Raw genomic sequence first — 18,344 nt, forward strand, 5'->3', positions numbered from 1 at the left:
GGCGGGGGCAGAGTCCGTGCGCTCCGGGCCGCCGCTCCCCTCCCCGCCCCTGCCCGACCCGACCCTCCCCTGCCCTCCCCGCCGCTCCCCCTCCCCGCCCTCCCCTCCCCTCCCCGCCCTCCCCTCCCCTCCCCGCCCTCCCCTCCCCTCCCCGCCCTCCCCTCCCCTCCCCGCCCTCCCCTCCCCTCCCCGCCCTCCCCTCCCCTCCCCGCCCTCCCCTCCCCTCCGCGCGGGGCGGGCGCCGCGCCCACGTGACCCCGCGGCAGGGCCGGGACGCGACGGGACGCGCTGGGACCGGCGTCGGGGGTCGCGGGGACCATGCAGCGGAGGTGGGTCTTCGTGCTGCTCGACGTGCTGTGCTTACTGGTCGGTAAGAGCCGCGGGGACCCGGGTGTGGGGGGGACCCTCCCGGGACGGACACGCCCCCGGCTCCGCGCAAGTTTGCAGGGGAACGGGGAGGCTGCACGCCCTGGTCCCTCCGAGGACCCTGCAGGCGGGGAGCGCGCGCGAGGACCAGACCTCCCTCCGCGCCCCCCACTGCGCGCGCCCTCCCAGGCCCCGGGGTCCCCGCGTCCCAGGCCCGGGGGGATGGGGGTCGCGAAAGGCCCGAGGAGCCGGGGCCAGCATCCCCCGCCCCCGCAGCAGGAAGTCGCTGCGGAGAGACCGAGCGCGCCTCCCCCGCGCCCCGCCGGGCCTGGGCGGTGATTCACGCGGGCGGCGGCCCCGGCGGCCCGGGAGGTGGGCGCGGCCGCGGGTTACCCCGGCAGGACGTCCGCGCCTCCGCCCCTGGGGTGGGCGCTCCCGGTGCGCGCGGAGAGGGCTGACCCTCGGCCCTGGCACCCAGTGCGTCGGTGGGATTCGAACCGCTGCATGTGCAGGGAGGTTCAGTCGCCCTCCTGGCTCAGGCGGGGGAGACACTTGGAGATGAAGTCTGGGTCCCAGGCTTCGGGTGAACGGGGTTGGGGGGTGCCGGGAGAACCAAACCTGTCCGGCGGGTTTGCGGGCCAGATTGGGGGCAGGCCCCCCTCCCGCAGGGTCCCGGGAACAAAGGCCGAGTGTTTGCTCTGTGGCTGAACAGACAATGGCCCCAGAATTCTATCCCTGGGGGTGTCCTCCCCACCAATGTGTTTCCTGCTTCTCTGCCATCTCACAGCAGAGGCCAAGTCCTCTTACCTCCCGAAGGAGACCCGTTTTAGGGCGGGCCAGGTGACAGCAAGAAGTCCCTGTGGGGCGTCTGCCAGCCCTGGGTGCCATTTCCCGAGCACCTATGGTGTTATTTATTTAAACATTTAGGTGGCACTTTCTGTATGCCAGGCACTAAGCAACCTGCAAAAAACGAAAACATTTCCCTTACAACAGCCTGTGAGGGAGGTGCTGAGTCACCTGCTGGAGGTCACACAGCAGCGGGAGGCCACACAGCAGTGGGAGGTACAGCCGAGATGGGGTTGGGTGTTGCTGCTGTGTGCCAGGGGTGGTGGCCAGGCCAAGTGCACCTCCGTTCTGGAAGCTCGCGCACATCACAGTTCAGTCAACACTGAGGTTCTAGATGCTGGCGTGAGGGCAGTGTGAGGGCGGGAAGGCTCCCAGGGGGCTAAATGAAGAGAAGGTGTCTGTTCTGGGGACCCCAGGGAGAGCTTTCCAGGCAGAGGGAAGCCCCGCGTCGGTCTGAGTCTCTAGTTGGAGTTGCTGGGGCAAGGAAGTCGGAAATGGAGGCTAACCTGTGTGAGCCTCTGCCTCATGAGAGCTGTGGGTATGGGCTGGATTCCCTTCTTAGCATCTTGTAACTCTGACTTTCCAGCCCGCCGGCAACTGCAGGAGCCTCCTCCAAGGCCTCTCTCCTTCCTTACAGCAGCTCCAACCCCTCCTGCGCAGGAGCAGAAGCCAAGTTCTTACATCCCAGCTCTCTCCGCAGTCCTGCCCCAGTGCTTGCCTCTCCAACCACTGTCCCGCCTCCAGGCCCCAGCGCTGCCCATTCTTTTTTTTTTTTTTTTTTCTTGAGTCACGCTCTGTTGCCAGGCTGGAGTGCAGCGGCGCGATCTCGGCTCACTGCAACCTCCGTGTCCTGAGTTCAAACGATTCTCCTGCCTCAGCCTCCTGAGGAGCTGGGACGCCACCACGCCAAGATCATTTGTGTATTTTTAGTAGAGATGGGGTTTCACCGTGTTGGCCAGAATGGTCTTGATCTCTTGACCTCGTGATCCGCCCGCCTCAGCCTCCCACCATGCTGGGATTACAGGCGTGAGTCACCGTGCCCTGTCTGCCCATTCTATTCTACATTCCCTCCACCTTTCTTGCTCTGTGAGGCAGACCTCTGTTTTCGTCACTGGATTATTTCCCCAGACTTAGCCAGCATGGAAGGTGTACGGTGTCCTAGGGCCCTTGAAGTTGGCATGTCGGGAGGAGTGTGAGGCTCCCTGCAGGCCAAAGGATGCCCTGCCTTGGTTTGTCTCTGGGGTAGTCGATGCGGGCTTTGTTGTGCACCTGCCCCATGGAATAGGGAGCTGCCCTCTGCCCCTGTCCTCCGTCACTGACTCCTGCTTCCCTGGCAACCCGCAGCTCAGCAGGGCCCCAGGAGCCCCAGTGCCATGGCAACACCTTCCACGAGTGGCTCCCGAATGTGTCTTTGATCCCTGAGGCCAGAGCTGGGTGTGTCCTGCTCACCACGTGGCTGGCCTGTGCCCTGTCGTGAGGATCGATGAAGGGGCAAGTGTGTGAACAAAGGCATCTCAGCTGTGCCCCTTCCTTGGTTTTTTCCTGACTTCTCTGGCCAGGTTTTAGGTTAAAATAAGTCCCGCCTTATTTTAACAGATGTTTATTAAACATCTGCTCTGGCCAGGCCCTGATCAGGGTCCGGGGACTGTGTCCTGAACATGACAGGTGCCTCCTGGTGCCGGTGGGTGGATGGGGGAAATTAATGTCAGTGTCCCACGCGTGACTGCATAATTCCACGTGGGATTTGCGTGTGGAAGAGGGAAAAAGAGCAAACCTTTCCTTCTGTGAGAGTGACGCTGGCGTGGACGGTCGGGAGGGGAGATGAAACTGAGAGTGGAAGTCACTCAGAGCTACTCTGGGGCCTGGCACGTAAGTTAGAACTACTTTGGGGCCTGGCACATTGGCTCACACCTGTAATCTCAGCCCTTTGGGAGGCTGATGCTGGAGGATCACTCCAGCCCAGGAGTTTTTGACCAGCCTGGTCAACGTGAGACCCCTGTTGCTACTTTTAAAAATTAAAACAAAAAGGCCGGGCGCGGTGGCTCACGCCTGTAATCCCAGCACTTGGGAGGCCGAGACGGGCGGATCACGAGGTCAGGAGATCGAGACCATCCTGGCTGACACAGTGAATGAAACCCCGTCTCTACTAAAAAAAATACAAAAATTAGCCGGGCTTGGTGGCGGGAGCCTATAGTCCCAGCTACTCGGGAGGCTGAGGCAGGAGAATGGCGTGAACCCGGGAGGCGGAGCTTGCAGTGAGCTGAGATCCGGCCACTGCACTCCAGCCTGGGCGACAGAGCGAGACTCCGTCTCAAAAAAAATAAAAGAAAAAGATATTTTGTGCAGAGAAAAGTGCCCGTTCAAAGGCCCTGAGGTGGGTGTTTGCTGGGTTTGTTCAAGCAGCAGAAAGGAGGCTGTGAGGCTGTGAGGGGAGAGGGCCTGGGGAGTTTGTGTTTGTCTGAGGGGGATGGGAAAGCGAGTGTCACTTGGGCCTCCCACGTGCTGTGGAAAAAGCTCTTCCTTGCTGTCTGGTGGGAGTAGAGGTGGGAGGCCTCCAGGCCAAGGCCCCAAGGCAGGTGCGTGGGGCCCCAAGGCCCAGCTGGTGAGAGGACCTCACAGCTCCCAGGCTTTTCTTCCCCACCAGCCTCCCTGCCCTTCGCTATCCTGACGCTGGTGAACGCCCCGTATAAGCGAGGATTTTACTGCGCGGATGACTCCATCCGGTACCCCTACCGTCCAGATACCATCACCCATGGGCTGATGGCTGGGGTCACCACCACGGCCACCGTCGTCCTTGTAAGGCAGGAGGGGCTCAGAGGGACCGGGAGGGGGACGGGGTGGGCACAGCTTTACCCTGGGGGCCTGACGGGGTGGCACAGCCCTGCCCTGGAGGTCTGTGGGGGGCTGGGGGACACAGCCTTGCCCCGAGTGGTACTTGTGGGTAATAGGGTCCCCTTTCGAGTCCTCAGCTCTCCAGCAGCTTTGGGGAGGCCCGTGGAGAGGAGTGAGGGTTCCTGCGGCTGCCCCACTTGCAGGTCTCGGCTGGGGAGGCCTACCTGGTGTACACAGACCGGCTCTATTCTCGCTCCGACTTCAACAACTACGTGGCTGCTGTCTACAAGGTGCTGGGGGCCTTCCTGTTCGGGGCTGCGGTGAGCCAGTCTCTGACAGACCTGGCCAAGTACATGATCGGGCGTCTGCGGCCCAACTTCCTGGCCGTCTGTGACCCTGACTGGAGCCGGATCAACTGCTCGGTCTATGTGCAGCTGGAGAAAGTGTGCAGGGGAAACCCTGCAGACGTCACCGAGGCCAGGTGGGTGTGGACTAGCAGCCTTCACTCTTGTGGGGAATGGGAGCTGAACACATGGGGAGGCAGCAGGCAGCTGGTCGGGCAGGAGCCAGACCTCAGAGTTCCGTGGGCCCTGCAGACACTGGGAGGCAGAGGGGAGCATGCTCTGTCTCCGTCTCCCCTAAATTTCACGCTCTGCCCTTTTCTGCACTATCTTTTTTTTTTTTTTTTTTTTTGAGATAGTGTCTCGCTCTGTTGCCCGGGCTGGAGTGTAGTGGCATGATTTCAGCTCACTGCAACCTCCGCCTCCCAGGTTCAAGAGATCCTCCTGCCTCAGCCCCCCTAGTAGCTGGGATTACAGGCATGCACCACCATGCTGGGCTGATTTTTGTATTTTTAGTAGAGACAGGGTTTCGCCATGTTGACCAGGCTGGTCTCGAACTCTTGACCTGGTGATCCGCCCGCCTTGGCCTCCCAAAGTGCTGGGATGACAGGCGTGAGCCGCCGCGCCCGGCCTTCTGCGCTACCTTCTTACTGTCTCTGCTGATAAGTCCTTAAATTTTTCACCTAATTGCTGTCCTTTTAAAAAATTGACATAAAATTTGTGTCAGATAAAATTCACAATTTTTTCCATTTGAATGTGTACAATTCATTTTTTGTGCATTCACAATGTTGTGCAGCCATCTCCTCGCCCTAATTCCAGAATATGTTTGTCACATCAAAAAGAAACCCCACAGGCCGGGCGCGGTGGCTCACGCCTGTCATCCCAGCACTTTGGGAGGCCGAGGCGGGCGGATCACAAGGTCAGGAGATCGAGACCATCCTGGCTAAGACGGTGAAACCCCGTCTCTGCTAAAAATACAAAAAATTAGCGGGGCGCGTTGGCAAGTGCCTGTAGTCCCAGCTACTCAGGAGGCTGAGACAGGAGAATGGCGTGCACCCGGGAGGCGGAGCTTGCAGTGAGCCGAGATCACACCACCGCACTCCAGCCTGGGTGATGAGCAAGACTCCATCTCAAAAAACAAAAACAAAAACAAAAAAGAAACCCCACAGCCTGGGGAACATGGCAAAACCCCGTCTCTACAACAAATCAAAACATGAGCAGCCACGATGGGGTGCACCTGCAGTCGCAGCCCCGTGATGGGGTGCACTGCACTCCCAGCTACTGTGGAAGCTGAGGCAGGAGGATCCCCTGAACTCAGGAGGCAGAGGCTGCAGTGAGCCAAGATCATGCCACTGTATTCCAGCCTGGGAGACACAGCAAGACCTGTCTCAAAAAAAGCAAAGAAAGAAAAGAAAAGAAAAGGAAAGAACCCTTGTGCCCATTAGCTGTCACTCCTCCCCCAGCGCCTCGCATCCACCACCGTCCTACTTTCTGTCTGCGCATTTGCCTGTTCTTAATGTTTCATATAAATGGAATCATACGCTAATGTGGTCTTTTGTTTCTTTTTCTTTTTCTTTCTTTTCTTTTCTTTTTTTTCTTTTTGAGACAGAGTCTCGCTCTGTTGCCCAGGCTGGAGTGCAGTGGTGCGATCTTGGCTCACTGCAACCTCCGCCTCCCGAGTTCAAGCGATTCTCCTGCCTCAGCCTCCACAGTAGCTGGGATTACAGGCGCCCACCACCATCCCCGGCTAATTTTTTTGTGTTTTTAGTAGAAATAGGGTTTTACCACGTTGGTCACTGTGGTCTTGAACTCCTTACCTTGTGATCCACCCACCTCGGCCTCCCAAAGTGCTGGGATGACAGGTGTGAGCCACCGCGACCAGCCCCTCTTTTTCTTTTTCTAATTAAAAAAATGTCAGGGGGGCCAGGCAAGGTGGCTCACACCTGTCATCCCAGCACTTTGGGAGGCCAAGGTGGGTGGATCACCTGAGGTCGGGTGTTAAAGACCAGCCTGGCCAACATGCTGAAACCCAGTCTTTACTTAAAATAAAAAAATTATCCGTGCATGGTGGCATATGCCTATAATCCCAGATACTCGGGAGGCCGAGGGAGAGAATCGCTTGAACCTGGGAGGCAGACGTTGTAGTGAGCCGAGATTACGCCATCATACTCCAGTCTGGGTGAGAGAATGAGACTAAAAAAAAAAATGCTTTTTGCCTCTTGGGTTCATGCCGTTCTCCTGCCTCAGCCTGCCGAGTAGGTGGGACTACAGGCGCCCGCCACCACGCCCGGCTAATTTTTGCATAAGTTAGTGCATTCTTGTATGTTTTTGAAGTTCATCCATGCTGTAGCCTTCTGTCAGTTTTTGCTTTATGTATTTTGGGATTCTGTTGTTTGGTATATTTACCTTTGTAATTGTTATATGTTTTTGATAGATTGACCATTTCATCATCATAGAATGATATATATGAGTTTTGTCTCAATTTTGTCTTGATGTCTATTTTGTCTGATATTAATATAGCTATTCTGGTTCTCTTTTTGTTACTGTTTGCTTACAATTTTTTTTTCCCCATTCTTGGACTTTCAACCTGTTTATGTCTCTGACTCTCACGTAAGTGTCTTATACCTTAGCATAAACTCGGGCCACGTTTTTAATGTATTGTCTGATCTCTGATTTTTTTTGAGACAGAGGCTCACTCTGTTGCCCAGGCTGGAGTGCAATGATCTCAGCTCACTGCAGCCTCGGACTCCCAGGCTCAAGCCATCTTCCCACCTCAGCCTCCCGAGTAGCTGGGACTACAGGCATGTGCCACCACATCCAGCTACTGTTTATTTTTTTTGGTAGAAACGGGGTTTTGCCATGTTGCCAAGGCTGGTCTTGAATTCCTGAGCTCAAGCAGTCCACGCACTTTGGCCTCTTAAAGTGCTGGGATTACAGACGTGTGCCACCGCACCCAGCCAGATCTCTGACTTTTTACTTTTTGTGTATGTGTGTTTTTTTCATTATATATTAATCTTTTTATTGAATTAAGGCATTTAATTAAACTTTGACTTTTAATTGGAGAGTTTATTTATATTCAATGTAATTCCTGATAAGGAAGGACCTCTGCCATTTTGTTTAGGTTTGCTTAGGTTATTCCTTCTTTTTTCAGTTCCTCATTACTGTCTTTCTTTTCTTTTGCTTTTAATTTTTTTTTCTTTTACAGATGGGGGTCTTGCTATCTTGCCCAAGACTCGAATTCCTGGACTCAAACCATCCTCCCGCCTCTGCCTTCCAAGTAGCTGGGACTACAGGCATACACCACCACATCTGGCTGGTTTTTAAATTTTTTTATAGAAATAGGGTCTCACCATGTTGCCCAGGCTGGTCTCGAATGCCTGGGCTCGAGCAATCTTCCCGCCTCAGCCTCCCAAAGTGCTGGGATTGAGCCACCGAGCCTGTTCAGGCTAAATAATCTTTTTTTTTTTTTTTTTTTTGTAATTCCCTTTTTTTGAGACAGAGTCTGGCTCTGTTGCCCAGGCTAGAGTGCAGTGGTGCAATCTTGGCTCACTGCAGCCTCCACCTCCTGGGTTCAAGCACTTCTCCTGTCTCAGCCTCCCAAGTAACTGGGATTACAGGTATGTACCACCACGTCCAGCTAATTTTTTGTATTTTGAGTAGAGACAGGGTTTCACCATGTTGGCCAGGCTGGTCTCAAACTTCTGACCTCAGGTGATCCACTTGCCTCGGCCTCCCAAAGTGCTGGGATTACAGGTGTGAGCCACCGCGCCTGGCCGAATAATCTTAATTGACCTGTTTTCTTTCTTTGTTTTTTTCTTTTTTTCTTTTTTTTGTTAATTGACCTATTTTCTTTGTTTTCTTGAGTTGGAATCTTGCTCTGTCACCCAGGCTGGAGTGCAGTGGCGCGATGTTGGTTCACTGTAACCACCGCCTCCTGGGTTCAAGCAATTCTCCTGCCTCAGCTTCCCAAGTAGCTGGGATGACAGGCGTGTGCCACTGTGCCTGGCTAATTTTTGTATTTTTAGTAGAGATGGGGTTTCACTCTGTTGGCCAGGCTGGTCTCGAACTCTTGACCTCGTGATCCGCCTGCCTCAGCCTCCCAAAGTGCTGGGATGACAGGTGTGAGCCACCGCGCCCGGCCAATTGACCTACTTTAAAGTTTACTGTCTCTTCTGCTTCCTCAGACCTGCTGCTGAGCCCCTGTCCAGTGATTTTCCATTTCAGATAAATCTTTATTTCGTTCCTTTTGTAACTTCTGTTTGATATTCTCTGTTGGATGAGACAGTGTTCCCACATTCCTTTGGCTCTTGAGCATTTTATTCATTTATTTATTTATTTTTACTTTTTTTCTTTGAACCTATTTTAAATGGCTAACTAAAAGTGTTTGTCTAGAACCCAGGCTCGGTGGCACACACCCATTGTCACAGCTATTTGGGAGGCTGAGGCAGGAGGATCGCTGGAGCCCAGAAGTTCAAGTCAGGCCCTCTCTTAAGAAAGAAAGTTCGGGCCGGGCGCGGTGGCTCAAGCCTGTAATCCCAGCACTTTGGGAGGCCGAGACGGGGGGATCACGAGGTCAGGAGATCGAGACCATCCTGGCTAACACGGTGAAACCCCGTCTCTACTAAAAATACAAAAAACTAGACGGGCGTGGTGGCGGCACCTGTAGTCCCAGCTACTTGGGAGGCTGAGGCAGGAGAATGGTGTGAACCCGGGAGGCGGAGCTTGCAGTGAGCTGAGATCCGGCCACTGCACTCCAGCCCGGGCGACAGAGCGAGACTCCATCTCAAAAAAAAAAAAAAAAAGAAAGTTCGTAGTGAGTCCAACATCTGGGTGTCCCAAGGGACAACGTCTATTAATAGATTTTTTTTTCCTGTGTATTGTTGGTCACACCTATGTTTTTCTACATACCTTGTAATTTTTTTGTTTGTTTGTTTGTTTTGTTTTTTGAGATGGAGTCTTGCTCTGTCGCCCAGGCTGGAGTGCCGTGGCATGATCTCGGCTCACTGCAACCTCCGCCTGCCCGGGTTTAAGCAAATCTCCTGCCTCAGCCTCCCGAGTAGGTGGGATTACAGGCGCCGCCACCACGCCCGGTTTCTCCATGTTGGCCAGGATGGTCTCAATCTCTTAACCTCGTGATCTGCCCGCCTCGGCCTCCCAAAGTCCTGGGATTACAGGCGTGAGCCACCGTCCCCAACCTGTTTTGTTTTGTTTTAAACTGGGTGCTTAGAATATTATAATGTAGCAACTCTGGAAATACGATCCTACCCCCTCCCCTGGGTTTGTTCTTGCTGCTTGTTGCAGTAGTTATTTGTTTAATGTAAAGTCTGTATTTTTGTCCGGCGGGGCCGTTTCTTCCTGTTCTTTTAGCCTAGTGGTCAGTGATAGGATAGAGATTTCCTTCAACGTCTGGAACCAAAGAAACTCACAAAAACCTCCCAGGGTTTGTAGGTCTGTGTGCATGTGGCGTCAGCCCTTCCGTGGTTCAGCATGTTTTCAACTCTTAGCTTTCGCTTCCTGTGTGTGCAGAGCCTGAAGGCGGCCAGACGTGAGAGCTTTGCTTAGGGCCCTCGGGCCCTCACAGGCCTCTCCTGAGCTCCTGCACAGCTCTGGTCTAGGTTCCAAGCCCTCATCGCCCATAGCATTTTATTCCCTGGTCTTTCCCCCTGCTCTGTTTGGTTGCTCTGTTGTTTGCCTCATCTGCTGTCACTGGCCCCAGGCAGCAGAGAATAATAAATGTATTGTGAATGTTTGCTCCAGATGTCCCCCAGGTAGCACCTCAGCACCGCAGAATGTCCAGTCAGGTGAGATCAAGGCCAGCCCTGGAGCCATACTCCCGTCCACAGTTGCAAATAAAGTCTGTTCTTGGAATCTGCTGGGCATGTGGTCTGTTAGTCTGTTATCCTCAGGCCACCACCAGTCTAGGCAGTGGGAGAGGGACCAGGATGAGTTAAAACGCCACAAAGCTGTTTGTTCTGAGATTCAGCTGGTTTGTCTCGATCAAGTCTTCTGGTTGCTGCAAGCTTTTGATTAGTTCCAAGAAAGTTGATTGCGACTTTTTGGCCATGTTTAAAAATTGCTTTTGAAGTTTCTTCCTCTATTTTCTGTCTTTCATTGATGTCCTTCACTGAATCTTGAATTTATATGAAAAGAAGTCTTCCCTCAGTTCCGCAGATGGGAGAAAATCCTGAAAAGAAACACAGTGAAAATGAAACTGTGGTGTTCCCTGCTTGCCAGACACGATTGTCTGCCCTGGGTTTTGGGTTCAGGCCTCAGGGTCTTCACAGATGAGGCATCTCATGCCACAGCCCCAGTCAGAGACTCTTATTCCATTATCAGATAACTGGAACAGAAAAGGGGAACAGTTTCTGCTACTGGGATTTGACTACATCTAACAGCAGCAGCCTCCGTGTCGAACCCTCCTTTCTGTGGGAGGGGCCGGGACAAGGGGGCCGTTGGAAGATGCTGAGAGCCACTTGCTCCTTCTCCTTCCTCAGGTTGTCTTTCTACTCCGGACACTCTTCCTTTGGGATGTACTGCATGCTGTTCTTGGCGGTGAGTCTGTGTCTCCGGGGCTTGCTTGTCGGGGGAGCCGTGGCTAAGTCACTCCCTTCCCTGGACCTCAGTTTTTCCAGCTGTAAAATGGGTGGGCAGTGGTGGTGATGGGGGGCTAACTGATTTGTGTATAAAAACAGGAGGCTCTGGGCTGGCCGGTGTTTGCCTCAGGCCTCAGTGCTGCCATCTGTGCAGTGGGAGGGGAGCGCCTGCCAGGCGCACAGGCTAACGCGTCCTCCCCCCACCCCAGCTGTATGTGCAGGCGCGACTCTGTGGGAAGTGGGCGCGGCTGCTGCGGCCTACCGTCCAGTTCTTCCTGGTGGCCTTTGCCCTCTACGTGGGCTACACCCGCGTGTCTGATTACAAACACCACTGGAGCGATGTCCTTGTTGGACTCCTGCAGGGGGCACTGGTGGCTGGCCTCACTGTGAGCTTCTAACCCTAACTCCATCCCCTGTGTTGTCCAGAGACCACTCCCCACCCAACCCTGGTCCTGCCCTGGGCACCCTTGCCCCACTGAGTCCTTCCCTGGGCCTCCTCCCTGTCAGTCCTCCCTGGGACCCCTCCTTCTGCCCCCATTCCTCCCCTGGGACCCCTTTCCCCCAACCCCAGTCCTTCCCTGGACCCCCTTGCATCCCGCATTCCTCCCCTGGGACCCCTTCCCAGGCACCCCAGTCCTTCTCTGGACCCCCCTGCCTCCCCCATTCCTCCCCTGGGACTCCTTCTCGGGCACCCCAGTCCTTCTCTGGACCCCCCTGCCTCCCCCATTCCTCCCCTGGGACTCCTTCTCGGGCACCCCAGTCCTTCTCTGGACCCCTGGCCCTACTGCAGTTCTCCCCTGGGCCTGTCGGCTCTCTAGTGCTCCCCAGTGGTCCTCCACCAAGAGCACTCCCTTCCCACCCCAGGCACTTTTCCTCTCATTGCCCACCGAGGCCTCTCATTCCCACCTGGGACCCTGTTCATCCCCCTCCTGCTCATGCCCGTGTCCCTGGTACCTGGCCAGCCTCCTGCCCGTTCTCACCTCTCTCTGCTCTGCCAGGTCCGCTACATCTCAGACTTCTTCAAAGCCCGACCCCCACAGCACTGTCCGCAGGAGGAGGAGCTGGAACGGAAGCCCAGCCTGTCACTGACGCTGACCCTGGGCGAGGCTGACCACAACCACTATGGGTACCCGCACTCCTCCTCCTGAGGCCGGACTCCGCCCAGGCAGGGAGAGGCTGTGAGTCCAGCTGAGGCCCACCCAGGTGGTCCCTCTGGCCCTGGTTAGGCACTGAGGGCTCTGGACGGGCTCCAGGAACCCTGGGGTGATGGCGGCCGTGAGCTGGCTCTGCTGCCTCCTGCCCTGCACTGGACCAGGGGTCTGGGGATGCCTGGGTGGCCTCAGCATTTGGAGGGGGACCTGTTCCCATCGGTCCCCAAATATCCCCTTCTTTTTATGGGGTTAAGGAAGGGACTGAGAGATCAGAGAGTTGCTGTTTTGTAAAATGTAATGTACATGTGGTTTTTAGTAAAATAGGGCACCTGTTTGACAAGTGGTCTCAGCGCCTCTGTTCCTTGTGGGCATTCTGGGACCGCGCTCCTCACATCAGAGGGCTCCCCTGCTGGGCTGGGCGGCGCTCGGGTGTCAGGCACACTCACCTGCTGTGACGGTAGAAGACAGAAGCCCGCCCCTTGCGTTTCTCCAGCACAGCGCTGGGGTCAAGGGTCAGGTGGATCCGCCCACACAAGGGTCATTTCACTGTGGAGAGGGCCCTAAACAAAAGGCTCTCCGGTGGGAGGGCCCAGCCTCCCTCGGGGAGGCCTCACTGGGGGGACTGGAAGGCCTCTGCCCCAGGTTCCTAGTACCGGCTTCTGAACAGAGGCACTTGGGCTAAGCGTGGTGTGAGTGAGCGCGTGGCTGGACCCCCCGAGGGCCTGAGTCCTCGCACCAGCTGGGCCCCGAGTCTGGGTGCAGAGGACAGTATCCCTGGGGGGTCCGCTGGGTAGAGCCTATTGTCAGGCCTGAAGGATCACACACAGGATTTTAGCCTGGAGCCGACGCCTCAGCCCCCTTCTGAGCCCCTTCCACAGGTTCGTCCAGCCCTGTGTCCTTTAGGCCCAAAGCTGGTCTCTCTGGCTCGAACCCCTCACCTCTGCTCATGTCAACCCCTGTGCACCTGGGGGCCACGCTTCTGAAACGGGTAATTCAGGGGCCGGTTTCCCTGAAATGATTACAGAACATACAGAGCTTACTTTTTCGATGAAGAGCAAAGGGTAAATTTGATTTTGTACAGTGGGTAACTTAAGTACCTGCCAGTGTTTCATTTGCACCTGGAACCTATCTTATTCCCCAGGCCCTGCAGGGCGTTTGTATCAGGCCTTAGCCTACGGTGAGGGTAATGTAGCACTTGGGTGGGGGGCGGTGGGGGGCAAAGATGCAGCCTGAGGGCCCCACCCTAGGGGCCAAGATGGGGGAGACCTGCCCTTGGCGGACGGGAAGGAAGGAAGGAAGGTCACCCAGACATTGCAGAACTCTAGCTGAACGTCAGGGACTTGGCTCCATGCAGGTGTCACAGGCTCCTGGCCAGGAAAGTCACACTGAAGCTTCCCAGGCCAAGGAGCTCAGGTCTCCCAGGACGCAGACTACGAGGGTGTATCTGGGCTCAGAATGTGAGCCTCTGGCCGTGGATGGGGGAGAGGTTCCCAGCCTGACCCCGCAGACAGAGTCACTTGGATCAGGAGCAAATGGGAAAGACCCAGGTGCCCTGACACCAGCCAGCACCTCAGTCTCCTCCCAGATGCAATGGCCTTGAAAACCAGGACCGCAATGAGGATTGAGGCAAGTCTGTGGACGCAGCTACAGTGCGCACAACTCGTGTGGTTTGCTGGGGAGCAGGTGGCCGTGCCGGGACAGCCAGTGAAGAGTAAGGAGCAGAGGAAGCTCAGGGTGAGGGAGACGACGCAGCTGAGTCCAGCTGTCGGCCTTGACTTGGCCCGGGGTTCTCAATGCTTCGGAAGGACCACGGGCACCACCTATGACAGCAGAGAAGGAAAGAGCTCTGCTGACCAGAGCCATCCCCAGAGGCCCCCAAAAGCCAGAAGGGCCCAGCTTTGGGAGCCAGTGGCCTCTTGCTGTTTGGGTGCTGCCCAGCTGGACCCCGCATGCACTGGTCTGCATCTGACGAGAAAAGCCGGGACGCAGCGTGTCAGGCACAGGACTTCTCGCAGAGTCCCAGCAGCAGGAGAGCAGACGCGCTGGGAGTTAGGACACATTTCTGCACCCACACGGAGCTATGGGGAAGCTCTCGTGCATAATTTTAGGTTTATACTGCCCACACCCTTATGGTTTTATGGAAAAAATAGTATTTTCTCTCCTTGTACAAGGAGGATACTTTTTTTCTGTTGTTTCTCACAGGAAACTCAGATTCTTAGCCATGTAAATATCATTTTCCATGGCGATGGCCTTGTGGTCCAGCATTTCTCCTACCTTCTGAGGTTAATTGGTTTTTGAAAAACTCCTGAGTATTTGATGAGAGGCAGAAATTATTTGAGCTTGTGAGCTACAATATGTGATTGTGGTTTTGTAGGAAATAATACATACTTTGTTTTTTTAGAGATGGGGTCTCATTCTGTTGCCCAGACTGGAGTGCAGTGGTGCCGTTACTGCTCACTGCAGCCTCGACCTCCCAGCCTCAAGCGATCCTCCTGCTTCAGCCTCCTGAGTAGCTGCAACTACTGGCGCCCACCACACCCACTTTCATGATTACTTTTTTTATAGGTGCATACTGAAGTATTTAGGAGCGAAATTTTGTGATGTCTGCAACTTACAATATTTCTTTTTTTTTTTTTTTTTTTTTTTTGAGACGGAGTCTCACTCTGTCGCCCAGGCTGGAGCGCAGTGGCCGGATCTCAGCTCACTGCAAGCTCCGCCTCCCGGGTTTACGCCATTCTCCTACCTCAGCCTCCCGAGTAGCTGGGACTACAGGTGCCACCACCTCGCCCGGCTAGTTTTTGTAGTTTTTAGTAGAGACGGGGTTTCACCGTGTTCGCCAGGATGGTCTCGAGCTCCTGACCTCGTGATCCGCCCGTCTCGGCCTCCCAAAGTGCTGGGATTACAGGCTTGAGCCACCGCGCCCGGCCTAACTTACAATATTTCATAATACAGACACATGAAGCAAACATGGCAAACTATTAGTGGCTGTTAAGTCTGTGTGCTGTGCATGTGGGTATCATGATGCTACTCTTTGAAAAAATTTATCTTAAGTCAAAAAAGGAACACGCTGCCTGAGAAAATGGTCCTAAGTTCAAAATGTCATTACCTTTACTTTTAGCGGGACAATATTTATTTATTTATTTTTGAGAAGGAGTCTCGCTCTGCTGCCCAGCCTGGATGGCACGATCTCAGCTCACTGCAACCTCCACCTCCTGGGTTCAAGCGATTCTCCTGCCTCAGCCTCCTGAGTAGCTGGGACTACAGGCGCCCACCACCACGCCTGACTAGTTTTTGTATTTTTAGTGGAGACGGGGTTTTACCGTGTTGGCCAGGCTGGTCTCGAACTCCTGATCCCAGGTGATCCACCCGCCTCGGCCTCCCAAAATGCTGGGACTATAGACGTGAGCCACCGTGCCTGGCCACATTATTTAAACTTTTAACGTTAGTTATTAGAGCTTGATATAGGCAGGCGGTGTTTCCTCGACTTCACATGGTGTGGCCTGTGGCCTTCTGGACTGCATTGGTGATGAGGATTTGGGGTCTGTGAGCCCCCAGGGGCAGTTCGGCAGTGTGGTCTGGGCGTTTCCCAGAGGCTTGTTGAGCCCCAAGCCTGGTTGTCTGTCCCCAGTGCTCTCAAGTGCTGACCGCCTCCTACAACAGGAAGAGGCATATTGTCCTGCATTGTAGGGAATCTGTTCTTCTGTCTCCCGCCACATATTTTCAGGAGCTGGACAGCTCCCAGGTCTCATCCTTCGCCTGTTGACTTCTCATTTCTGAGACATAACAAGCTGCAGCATTTTGTTAGCCTGGTTTTGAACAGTTGTAAGTTGTTGGATCTGAGCCTAGTTTTGTTTGTTTTAACTTTGAATTGCTGTTTTGTAAGCAAGCAGCCTAGTTTAGACATTTTAATGGCATTGCAAGGATAGGAAATCCCCGGGAAGAGTTGGCAGACGAGGCCAAGTGTATGGTGAGGGCATTGCACAGCAGGTGGAAGCCTAGGTTATTGGGAATTATTTGGTTCCAGCAATGGGATTTATGAATGAATTCGCCCAGCGAATGAATGGATGATGACTGAGTAAAGAAGACTTAGCTGTGGTTCCATGGCCCTCGCCTGGGGTCAGGGCAGGGTGGGTGCGGACGGGAGGGTGTCACGGCAGGTGGTCACCCGTCTGGAAACCCCCCACGTGGACAAGCAGCACAGCTTCTCTGCAGGGGTTTCCTGGGTCCGGGGCCACACCGCAGGCTGCACCTCAGGGAGTCCACAACATAACATAAGAGACTTTTGTCTTAACTTTGAGCAGTGTGTACAGCAGTTGAGATATCTAATGGAAAAGGAATAACATGCATTTGGAGGGGTGGGTGTTTCTCTTTTCTGAGACAGGGTCTGGCTCTGGTGCAATCACTGCACACTGTATCCTCGACCTCCCAGGCTCAAGCGACCCCCCGCCTGACTCCCGAGTAGCTGGAAGTACAGATGTACGCCACCATGCCTGGCTAATTTTTATATTTTTTTTATAGAGACTGGGGTTCTGCCATGTTGCCCAGGGTGGTCTCGAATTCCTGGTCTCAAGCAATCCTCCTGCCAGCCTCCCAGAGTGCTGGAATTACAAGTGTGAGCCACTGCACCTGGCCAGTAGTATGGTTTTTCTAAAGACAAAATGATTTTTGAATGATGAATCGATGGAACAGCAGCTAAATGAAATGAAACTCCGTGTTGGGAAGGAAACGCCGCATGCAGTGCTTACCGAGAGGCAGATGGCACAACGGGTCTTAGGGACTCACGTGGAATCGATATTACGCTGCTAAATTCTCCAGCTCTATTTCAGATTAAAAGACTTACATTTTGTAATCAATTAATTAATTGATAAAACATCCCAGTCCACATCCTGACCTGATCGATTATAAATGTTTGAAAGCACCTTCCTCTAGACGTTGGACGATGAGTTGAAAATCCTAGGCGCAGGCTGGGCGCGGTGGCTCAAGCCTGTAATCCCAGCACTTTGGGAGGCCGAGACGGGCGGATCACGAGGTCAGGAAATCGAGACCATCCTGGCTAACCCGGTGAAACCCTGTCTCTACTAAAAAATACAAAAAACTAGCCGGGCGAGGTGGCGGGCGCCTGTAGTCCCAGCTACTCGGGAGGTTGAGGCAGGAGAATGGCGTAAACCCGGGAGGCGGAGCTTGCAGTGAGCTGAGATCCGGCCACTGCACTCCAGCCCGGGCGACAGAGCGAGACTCCGTCTCAAAAAAAAAAAAAAAAAAAAAAAAATCCTAGGCGGTTATGCAGGTGGTTTATGATATGTGTGGACCTTGAAACGCAGGGAGGGCATGACGTCTTATCTCGGAGCTTAGAGCAAGCACCTGTCCAACGTTACAGCCCCCCCATCAATCCAGTGGCTCCCTGTCACCTTCTGCTGTGTGGCAAATTCCGGACTCCATGGAGACTGAGACACAAACTGCCACCTTCAGAAACTTTGGTCCCCCCTGAAAAGTCCTCATAGTTCAGAATGTTGCGTCCTGCCAGGGGTTTTCTTCTTGGAGGAGACATGCTCCCAGCAGTATTGTTAGCCTGGCTGCCGCTCAGGTGGGAGTGCAGCAGACAGAGACGCATTATCACGTAATGGAACATGAATTCAAACAATGAAACAACGGTTTGGAATAATTTAGCTGCTGGCTGTATAGAAAATCACGTGCATCCCCAACTTTCAACTCTAAAAAGACAAGTATTTATACTGAGGAACACAGAACTCTGTGACTATGGTAAAAGGTAATATGTGAGAACTTGGCAAAATTTTACACATGAAAATGCTCACACACATATTCACATACAAATACATGTCACTGTGAATGGAAGTGCCAGCCACACTTTGGAGCCTGAGATGAGGAGGCCCTCATGGCACCCTGTGAATGTGAGAACTCAGCGTCAGTCCCAGCTACTGCAGACAGGGCTGGGTCACGAGCCTGGTCACAGCCTCTGCACCGCATATTCTTTGTCTGAATTACAGAGGCAGAGATATTCTTCCCAAGGCAGTCCAGGCTTCAGTGAGATGAGTTAAGCAGATCTATCAGCAGAATGACTCAGACAGGGAGAGGCTCCATAGCTGTCTTCTTTCCAGAGTCACTCAGAGCGATTGTGAGTGAGACTGGAAAGTCGCCCACATGGGAAAGGAGGAGCCCTGAGGGCCCCTGTGCAGGGAGAAGGTGACCTGGAGTCC

At 54.2% G+C, this 18,344-nt stretch overlaps 1 protein-coding gene across 2 annotated transcripts; it reads left to right on the top strand.

The window, feature by feature from the left end:
* Positions 1-218: 218 nt before the first annotated feature.
* PLPP2 (phospholipid phosphatase 2) lies at positions 219-12,469 on the top strand. 2 transcript variants are annotated; one of them, XM_030936724.1, is made up of 6 exons: positions 219-370; positions 3,857-4,008; positions 4,248-4,525; positions 10,880-10,937; positions 11,188-11,364; positions 11,977-12,469. In XM_030936724.1, exons 1-6 carry the CDS (start codon positions 319-321, stop codon positions 12,124-12,126), a joined length of 867 nt encoding a protein of 288 aa, XP_030792584.1. In that variant the 5' UTR covers positions 219-318; the 3' UTR covers positions 12,127-12,469. The 2 variants fall into 2 exon arrangements, with proteins under 2 accessions (XP_030792584.1, XP_030792585.1); XM_030936725.1 differs by having other exon boundaries at positions 234-329.
* Positions 12,470-18,344: the final 5,875 nt, after the last annotated feature.

This window comes from Rhinopithecus roxellana, chromosome 8, assembly GCF_007565055.1.
Source record: "Rhinopithecus roxellana isolate Shanxi Qingling chromosome 8, ASM756505v1, whole genome shotgun sequence".
In the NCBI taxonomy this organism is placed as follows: domain Eukaryota; kingdom Metazoa; phylum Chordata; class Mammalia; order Primates; family Cercopithecidae; genus Rhinopithecus; species Rhinopithecus roxellana.